This window comes from Orcinus orca, chromosome 7 (assembly GCF_937001465.1).
Source record: "Orcinus orca chromosome 7, mOrcOrc1.1, whole genome shotgun sequence".
NCBI classification, from domain to species: domain Eukaryota; kingdom Metazoa; phylum Chordata; class Mammalia; order Artiodactyla; family Delphinidae; genus Orcinus; species Orcinus orca.
In genome coordinates, this window is record NC_064565.1 from 62799965 (window position 1) to 62810607 (window position 10643).

Here is a 10643-nt window from a genome sequence, read left to right on the forward strand (position 1 = left end):
ACTGAGCCTGCACTCTAGAGCCCATGTTCCACAACTAGAGAAGCCACCATAATGAGAGTACCTCGCACCGCAACGCAAAGTAGCCTCCACTCAACACAAAGAGAGGGCTAGACTAGAGAAAGCCTATGCACAGTAACGAAGACCCAACACAGCCATAAATAAATTAATTAATTAATTTAAAAAAAAATCCTCACCCCCGGCCCTTGATATTTGACCACCTGGCCTGCCCTCAGCAAGAATCCTGTTAGGTCAGTTTAACAAGAACTCCCCCATCCTTGTCTCCTCTTAGTAATTTTCCATCCACTGATCACCCCCCCACCAATCTGCTCCTTGACTATAAATCCCCACTTGTTCTTATATTTGTAGTTAAGCCTGATCTCTCTCTCCTATTGTGATAGTCTTGACACCTATTGCAATAGTCTTGAAGAAAGTCTTCCTTGTTTCAACAAACGTCAGAAAAGTTTCTCCTTTCACAGTTGTCAATCTTTTTTTCACTAGAGATTAATGACATTCACAAATGTCTCATAACCAATAATGATAAAATATGGTGGCTGAGAAGAGAGAGTGTAGAGGAGGAGGGGGGGGTGTATACAGAATGCCATTTCAACAAACCTCTGGTAAGAAGAGGGCCACTAATAACTCAGGATGGCATGAGAGGGTTCTAACGCCCTCATATAGAATAGGAAAGCATGGCTGTAATCAGAGGGAAACGATCCAGGATTCAGGGGAGAGGAAGGAACTAATGATACAAGACAGAGAAAAACGAATTCCCACGCTTAACTGTTTTTAATCCTCTTGCATTGTATCTTTTTGGAAACCACCTCAGATTCTTTCTGGAACAATGAGAGGTGTTAATAAGTAAAATTTTCCTTTTCTTTCCACTTAAAAATATGAATGCTGAAACTGTTGCTTATATCTGCTCTTCTAATGAATATACGAAAACTAATAGGAATGCTCATGTAGCACACAAATTTATTATTATGAGAGAAGGATTATATTGTTTTTATTTTCTGACCTCTAAAAGGTTAAGTTAGCCATTTGCATACTGAATTCCTATTCAATTTGATTACCTTCGCTACTGTGAGGGTAAAGCACAAACAAACCAAGCTAATTTATGTGCAATTCCTTTGTAATACTGAAATGAAAAGGAACAATAGTTTAATGAAGCGGAATTTGTTATCTAATTATACCAAATAATTTAGAAACATCTGTGGGTGCTTAGTAATACTATATTTAAACCTCAAAGAATCTGCTCCCGTTTTATTCAAGCCTCTGCGAGCTTCCAGCTGGGGCTCCATATTAGAGCATGGAACCAAGGGATGGTATGATGGCACATTTACCAAAGTTTTTTAAAAATGAAGAAATGAACAAAAGAATTATGAAAACTAGAGAGTGTGTATCATATACCATACGGATTTGGGCCTTAAAATTAACTTCCAAATTTAAGGAATACAGTAGACTACTGTGACATCATACATTCATTGAAACCTTTATTGTTTAGCTCTTGAGTGGCTGCATCACAGTGGCAGTTGTTAAGGACAGAAAGAAATCCATAGCTTTCCCATTAAAGAACTTCACCTAATGGGGAAGATAGGACAATATAAACTAACCATTATATCACCACATGAAAAGTGGCAGGGCAGAGACATATATACAGCACTATGGATGCAGAAAAGGTGTAACTAACTCACAAAGACCACATAGGAGAGATGACTATTCAAGCTGAGTTTTGCGAGATGTGTAGAGGGGAGTGGGGCAAAGAAGGGCTTGAGCAATGATGCCAAAGCCACGTTGGGTACAGTCCCTTCTGGAGACTTCAAGTCCTTCAGCATGCCTGAAGCACAGCCTCTGAGGAGGGGATAAGATATGAGGCCAAATAAGTAGGTAAGCAGCAGTCCTACCTTTTTTTGTGGCCTCACTGAGTGGCTTGTGGTTGGGATTGAACGTAGGCCACCGCAGTGAAAGCCCGGAATCCTAACCACTAGGCCACCAGGGAACTCCCAGCAGCAGTCCTATCTTGACAGCCTTATATGCAAACTAGGGAATTTGGACTTAATCTTAATGGTGATGGGTACTCGCTGGAGGATTTCAGGTAGGGAAGTGAATTGCTAGACTAATAAATTTCTAAGAGGCAGGTTTGAGTTTCCAATTATGGACGCTAATACAATAAGCAAGAATAACCCAAAATAATAGAGGAAGAAAAAAGATAAGTGTTTAAACTGATTCAAGGTTGTTTACAGGATAAGTGTATAGAGTGACAGTCCACTGTCACATGTTTATTCTTCGCTCATTCACTTATTCACTCAATAAACTTGGATTGAGCACCTACTATGTGCCAGCCATTGAGCTCACAGTCCTTGATATACTTTAAGTGTCATGGGGGCTGGGGCTAGACCTGACTATATTCTGGATTACCTCCCAAGAGAGAAGTAAGCCTTGGCCAGTGTATTTTTTACATTTTCAGAGTGCACTAGAAAGTACCAAGTGCCCAGCACTATCAGAAATCTCTCTGCTCTTCCCTGTACCTCCCTGAACCAGATCTCTACCAGAGCATTCTCAGACAAAGTCTACAGTGGCATGTGACATATATTTAGCCACACATACAAACAGAAATATTGCAGAACCACTTTTTCAAGTGGGTCAACAGACTTGTGAAAAAAACAGAAACTCTGTTGGTATCTTGGATCTTTGCTAATAGTTATCATAATAATATTAGTAACAATATTAGCTACTATGTATCTTCAACCACCGTGTTAAGGGAATTAATAGCCCCTGTTTACAAATAAGGAAAATGAGACTAGGATTTAGAGCTGACACTTGGCAGAGAAAGGACTAAACGTAGCTCTCTTACTCCAAAATCGAAGCCCTTTCCTCTGCACTTCATGCTACGGAAGTATCCTCCACGAGCTTCCCATCTCACTCAGAGTAAAATCTGAAGTCCTTACCATGCTTTACGGACAGAGCCCTACATAATCTGTGACCCCAACACTCCTCCTCCCCCAGGTGTCTCTTTGCCTTCACCTCCTAGCACTTCCCCAGCTCACTCTGCTCCAGCCACGTTGCCCTTCTTCCTGTTTCTCAAAACTGTTGAGCACATCCCTGCCTTAAATCCTGTTCCACGAGGTGATTCCCCATTTTCACAGGACTCTTTCTCTTACGTCCTTCTAGTCTCTGCTCAAAATCCACCTTTGCTGTGAGGCCTTCCCTGACCACTCTGCTGCATAGCTAGCCCCATCCTCTTCACCCTGCTTCATTTTTCTTCACAGCATTAGCCCCCTGGCACATTATACATTTTTCTCTGTCACCATCCACTGCATATATAAGTTCCTTGAGGACAGGAACTAATATATACCTCGCACATATTAGGCTCTCGATTCATCAAACAGATGAGTAAATGAATCACTAAATAGGAAAACACACCCCAGGCTACACAGCTACTCCTTAGGAAAATTATGAAAGAGTAGGCTTCTTGTTTCTGCTTCCTTTTCCCACTCTATCATCCACTCTTTCGCCCTCACCCCAGATGTCCTGAGCTTTATACTGCTTTGCTTATTACACCACCACCTACAACACAAGTCCCTCTCAGTAGTGCCCCACCCTCCAAACAAACACTTCCACCACTTTCTTTTCTCTTACAGTGTAGCTCCCTCGGTCAAATCACTTGTTTGTCTTACTACTTTAAGATCTTCAGTCCATAAATTAAAATCATTCTTCCATGCTATATGAAGATAAGTATCTATATTTAGCATGTTATTCTTTACAGGTAATAGGCTAAAAAAACATGCTTTAATTTTAATATAATGGTGTAAAATTCATTCGCCATAAAAGGCCTGCAGGGGAAATATTTCAGTCAGGCAGATGTTTACATAACCCTCAAATGCACATCTATCCACATACCTGTTGTCTGTCCCACCTATTACAAGCTACTTCAAATCCTAAAATCATCTCTGACAAAGTAATCTCACAGCCATTAAGGAGCTGAAAAACAACATTCTGTATAAAAAGTATATGACAGAAAGATGTCATATACTGAAACTATGTGTTAATCGCAGAAATGGGAAAATCAGGAAAGATTAGCAGTTTAAAGAGGACACATTCCATTTCTGAAATGTCAAGTTTGTGGTCATAAAAATCTATTCCAGTGGAGATCATGTTTCTTGGACAACATCCTTTTTCTGCTTGCTTTACACCATGAAATATACAAGGTCCAATGAAATCCAAAGGTAAAAAGTCCCAGTGGAAAGGGAAAGGAACCACTTTCAGCACAGCTGGATGAAACACAATGAGGTGGTCCCACGCCACCAAGCTGCTGGCGGCAGGCCTGGCCTGACTCATCTTCCCTTCTTCCCCAAACTACTCCATTGTCTGGCAATAAGTCTTTCCAAGAAGTGCTTGCTTTTCTAAATTTAAAACAACCATTCAAAACAGGTAGGGGTATCTTAACGTATCAATTTTTAAGTTTGTTATTTGTTCCTTGGGGAATAAAAATAAAAAAAAACTTTCTAAAAACATGGAGAGTTCTAAAGCTTCCTGTTGTAAAACCACTCTTTTAAAAATAGTATTTTCTGAATGAAGTTTTTTCTATTTGCAATCCATGGTGTCTGGCTCTTTTAATCTAACGGTTTGGCGTCAGACATTATTTTATGGTTTTGAATATAATATAGAAAGTTACAAGAGAAGCATTAATTCAATTTGGCAAGTATCTTTTGACTGCCTAATGTGTGCAAGATTCTGTGCAAAAGAAGATGCTGGAACAAAAGTGATCACCTTATATCCTGAACAAATTAGCTGTTACTCAACAACAATAACAACAAATTAAAAATAAATAAAAATAGTATTTTCTGTTTTTACAGTTTAAGTGAAGTAAATTTTCCTTCTATTCAACCTGATTTCCTACCCTCCCCCATCATTTTATTAATACAATCTTATATTGAGATGAAACCACATACCATAAAATTCACCCTTTTAGAGTACACAAAGCAGTGGTTTTAGTATGTTCACAAAGTACTCATCCTGCTTTTTAAATATAAGGAGCTAAATTAGGAATGTATATTTGTAACTTTATTTTGACAGACATGATTCTTTTTTTAATATCAGTTTTCAGTATAAAATATGGTTACATCATTCTGCTTTCTTAGTTTCTCCTACTCTGTTTTTTAAGTACAGTAGGATATTAATAAAAAAATCAAAGTTTATGGGAATCATTTTCTATGTAAGAATGACTTATGACCGGTAATTGGTTGTTAAGGCCAGACTCGAGAATTTGTCTTTCATCGGGTTTGCAAAGCAAGTTCACTGACTTCTTTTAGATTATATATTGCAGATAAAAAGTTCTTTAAAGGTGCTGTTACTGATACTTTATAAGATTGAGAAAACATCAATTACCCATATCAAAGGATATTATCATTACTAGAGGGACTTTTGAGAAAAGCTGCACACAAACCCCAGCCTCAGCAAGGAACTCTGTGTCACGGCTGCTCTCAAGATGAACCAAACTGGGCTTCCATGGTGGCGCAGTGGTTGAGAGTCCGCCTGCCGATGCAGGGGACATGGGTTCGTGCCCGGGTCCGGGAAGATCCCACATGCCACGGAGCGGCTGGGCCCGTGAGCCATGGCCACTGAGCCTGTGCGTCCGGAGACTGTGTGTCCGGAGCCTGTGCTCCGCAACGGGAGAGGCCACAACAGTGAGAGGCCGTGTACCGCAAAAAAAAAAAAAAAAAAAAAAAAAAAAAAAAAAGATGGACCAAACTGCTAATACTGAAGTTAAATCAATCTGGTGAAAAACATATAGCTTACTGTCCTTAAGTCATTCCTTCAGAACTATTATTATATGACATATAAAGCACAACCAAACAGTATTTTTCTGCCTAACTATCTTATGATTGCTTTAGATTAGTCTAAAACATGTATTCTCAATGGGGGTAAGACTGCCCTCAAGGGAGCAAAACTTAGCTTCTGGGAGTCAAAAAACTTGACTCTTTTTATGCATAAAGCAGACAAACATACAGTCCATAAACAGAGTCTCATGGAGAGAACAATTAAGAAAAAATGTCTAAAAGGCTTCTTACAGAGGGTGATTTTAAAAAAAGGTTGAAAAACACTGATCTAAAAGAAACTGAAACCCTTCTTGACAACTGTGTCAAATGTTTGTAATTACACATATCACTGTCTCCTATCTTCAAAGATCAGAATGCTTGTAGGATGGTTATTTGCAGGGGCAGATGTGCCTCAAAAGACTGCATAACCAACATTCCTCTTACACTGTACACAGATGGTGACTATCAGAGGTATAACAACTATAATTCTTTTATCTCTCTTACATAGTGCCAAGTCTGCAAACACTAAAAGAAAAAAAATTTAAGCTGAGATGTTAACTTTTTGACACCAGTTAAAGAAGGAATATGCACAAGTACTTAAATAAGGATGGTGATTTTAATGACAGCTGAAAAGATGAAACATTCTAAAAAAAAGTAGCTGGGCTCTCACCATCGGAGCACCCTGCTGCTTAGGTAACTCCCTCTCATATTCCTTGATGAGCAACGTCTGAAAAATTAAAATTTCAGCAGAGAGTGTATTCAAGTGGGAGTTCCCTATAAAATTAGCTTTTTGTCAAATAAATCATACTGAAAATATACAACTGTCTTTTTAAAAATACATTTTAATGCCAGGACAGTAATGGAAATCAGAACATTTCCTAACTGTACCACAAAGAATACTCCATTCCCATTTAACTGCTCCAAAGGATCTCTGCCAAGATGCCCATAGGCAGGTGTGTCAGGATAGTGAAAGATGCCAAAAAGAGCAGCATAATGAAAGGTTTCCATGGCAGTAGAAAAGTGTGAGGAAAGAATGTAAGAAATTACAGTGTAATCCTAAATATTAGAAGTGATCTATGGCAGTGATGACGGTAAATAAATGGTAAGAAGAAAAAAAGGCAGGGAGCAGGGGCAATGTCAGAGCCAATTCTACCCAGGTGGAGAAGAGAGTTATTCAGGTTTAGCTAGCCTAGCTGAAGTGCAACTGAGTTCCCAATCTCATCAGTTGGCTGGGCTATAAACCAGAGCTCTGTTTAGCTATAAATGACAGAAACTCCTGCCAAGGGATGACCCGACAGGATGCTTTTTCCTCAGCTCTGGCAGTGGTTACTTTGGGGAGGCTTAGGTAGAAACTCTATGGAGCTCTGACCTTGATGGCTGAAAAGTCACACCTGTCTAGTTTCTTGTTCCTACCTTCTCTTCACCAGCTCTTAGAACTTTATTTCATTGTTCCTCGGTTCTAGGTTGGTTATTAAGAAGGGATATGAGGTACTTCTGACTAAGACCAATTAGTTAAATAGTAATATCTAAAATAAAATCTATTTCTTCTAGCAGTCCTTGGGGACTGCTCTTAACATATTCAAAAAGCTATTTTGAACTGGGCAAGTTTGAGCAAATCTAGTATTTATCATTAATATAATAGTCCTTAAACTTGAATGGGCCTTAGAATCACAGAGGAGTTCCTTTAAAATCCCCTTCCTCTAAAAATGCAGATTCGTGCTCACTTCAGCAGCACATATACTAAAATTGGAATGACACAGAGATGTTCATTGCTGCTCTATTTACAATAGCCAGGACATGGAAGCAACGTAAGTATCCACCAACAGATGAATGGATAAAGATGTGGCACATATATACAATAGAATATTACTCAGCCATAAAAAGAAACGAAATTGAATTATTTGTAGGGAGGTGGATGGACCTAGTGTCTGTCATACAGAGTGAAGTAAGTCAGAGAAAAACAAATACCGTATGCTAACATATATATATGGAATCTAAAAAAAAAAGTTATTAAGAACCTAGGGGCAGGACAGGAATAAAGACGCAGACGTACAGAATGGACTTGAGGACACGGTGGGGGGGGAAGGGTAAGCTGGGACGAAGTGAGAGAGTGGCATGGACATATATACATAGCTGCATAGCACAGGGAGATTAGCTCAGTGTCTTGTGACCACCTAGAGGGGTGGGACAGTGAGGGAGGGAGGGAGGGAGACACAAGAGGGAAGAGATATGGGGATATATGTATATGTATAGCTGATTCACTTTGTTATACAGTAGAAACTAATACACCATTGTAAAGCAATTATATTCCAATAAAGATGTTAAAATAAATAAAAAATGAATAAAAATAATAAAAATAAAAATGCAGATTCCGTGGGTCTCTGGGCAAAGGAATCTACATTTTTAACCGACATCTCAGATGACTGATGAGTGGTGTGCAGCCACACTCTTGAGATCAACTGCTGCTCTATCATTACTGAGAAAATAGCCTCTGCACACAGATATACTTTGCTTTACAACAGAGGAATGTTCTTAAAAATTGTAACCAAATTGGATTTTGCAAACTAAATTCTATATTCCCACAAGATGACTTTAAAATTTTAAAGATATTTTATTCATCCTGAGGGGTGGGAGTGGTTTCTTATACCTTCTTCTAGAGGTCATATTCCATGCTCTTCCATTCCTCACCTCTACCTCAGTAGTTAAAGATTTAATAATTTAGGAATCCATTTAAAAGAGCCTCATCACATACTCCATGTCTCCCCAATTTATCTGTTTTATTCATCGAGAATGTCAGTCTTTTAAAAGTCGTTGATTCGTAAATCTTATCTTTGAAAACAAACCTTGAAAATGCAGACTCTCTTTAGGAAGGAAAGTCAAAAACAGTTTTAAAGAGAATTTACTGCAGTAGATTTTACTACTATGTATTAGCTACAACAATGTAAGATAAATGCTTCTTCAAAAGAAAATATCAACTACTAGTAAAGCCATCATTTTTAACTTCTATACCAAAAAAGTCCACACTTAAGGAAATGCTTCTACTAAGTAATGCATATTTGATACAAGGTACTGAAAAACAAGATATTTTTATTATTTCTTTCAGAGAAAGAAGAAACATTTTTAAAACACTCATGGAGAACCACCAAATAAGAAATGTCATTTCTAGTACTGTGGGTATTTGGGCCAAGTAAGCATAGTCCCAGACTGAAGATTGACAGACTATGTCCTAGGCTCAGTTTTGCCACAAAAGGGCCATGTGACCTTGGGAAATAACCTCTCTGGGTCTAAATTTAATTTGAAAAATAAGATTGTTAACTAAAAGTAATTCTTTAATTTCAGCAGATTAATTCACTCTGAAGTATTTACATCAAAAAGCACTGTGGTATGTGATGCCTGTAAAGTGCTTGATCAAATGACATTATTAAAATGTAACTGGAAACTTGATATTGTGAGTAACTCACTAAGACTGTCCTTGTAGCTATCAGGTACATATCATTGGACTTTCCTCCTTTGGAAAACTGAATTCTTTGATCATCTAAATTTTCACATATTGAGTTTTCTTAAAGCAAAGTACGTAAGTACCACAGTTTGTTTCTGTAAAAGAAAATAAAGTATTTTTTCAGTCCTTCTTTCCAACCCATTGTCATTACAGACTCTGGGGAAAAACAAAACAAAACAAAAAAACCTTTAAGTCTTAATCACTGAAATAATGTTACAGTAATTACACCACAGAAATAACACTTTCGTAAAATACTCAAAGATATTCACCTGAGACTACTTATTCACCTGAGACTACTTATCTTCAGTACCAACTTTCTTCTGTCTACTCTATTTGTTAGAGCAACATTTTCAATTTTAGCAAATATTAAAATAAATTCACCACTCATTCTTGTTTCCAAAGGAACATACCGAGTCCAAAAAATTCCCCCAAAATCCAACAGGAATCAACACAGGCATTTGACAATTCCAGGGAGGTTGGGATGCACAGACATCTTGTTCAAAATGAATAAACTTTCCAGGACCTTTATTTACAGACTTGAGAAACATAGGTTTGGAAACAACCAGCTAACTTCGCTTCCAAGTTGGCATCTTAGAGAATCTTCCGTTTACAAAACACCCAGGACCTCAGAGCCTCCCTGCCCAGAATTGGCAAGGGGAGCACACGCCCATCGGCCCTGCCTGGAGAGGAAACAATGGGAGAGGCGCGAGGGAGCGAGCCCGGCGCCCCGAGCGGCCCAAGTCCGCGGCCCCGGCCCGCGCCAGACACCGCCTGCGGCGTCCCCTCCCCAGGCGCCCCGGCCCCCGCCCTCGAGCCCCGCGGCGCGGCCCACCTGCGGCGGCGCGGCCAAAGGGCTGCACTTACCAAACAGGGTCAGGGCCATTGTAAAGGCGCTCGGCAACTGCTCGCCGCCGCCCGCCGGTCCACGCGCTCCTCCCAGGCCGGCCGGAGATCACCGCATCGGCCCGATGCGCTCACACCTCGGAGGGAGCGGGGAGTCGGAGGGGCGTGGTGGGGGCGCTGGCGCGCGAGGAGGCTGCAGGCCGGGAGGCAGGCACCGCTGCAAGAAAAAGTTATTTACGCGTTATTGTCAGGCGCACCCGGACAAGGGGGGACCCGCTAGCCCTCGGCGAGCCGGCACTTGTCGCTGCCATCTGTGCACTACGCGGAGCGCGCGCGGGCGCCGGTACCTGCGAGGCGGGGAAGCTTGGCCGCGGCGCAATGGCAGGAGGAGAGGCGGCGCCGCAGTGGCGGCGGCGGCGGCGGCGGGGAGAGGAGCAGTCTCGCAGAGCGCCCGGCGGGGCGCGCTCACTCTGCATCCCGCGGCC

The 10643-nt window shown here is 40.5% G+C and overlaps 1 protein-coding gene across 2 annotated transcripts in view; it reads right to left on the reverse strand.

Moving 5' to 3' along the window:
• CHN1 (chimerin 1) overlaps nucleotides 1–10414 on the reverse strand; it is a 176452-nt gene extending 166038 nt beyond the window's left edge. Inside the window, exon 1 of one of the 2 annotated variants that reach the window (XM_004267333.3) lies at nucleotides 10180–10414. In XM_004267333.3, the coding sequence (XP_004267381.1) occupies nucleotides 10180–10198 (19 nt within the window). In that variant the 5' untranslated portion in view covers nucleotides 10199–10414. The remainder of the gene's footprint in view (nucleotides 1–10179) is intronic. The other variant, XM_049712783.1, reaches the window with a different exon arrangement.
• Nucleotides 10415–10643: the final 229 nt, after the last annotated feature.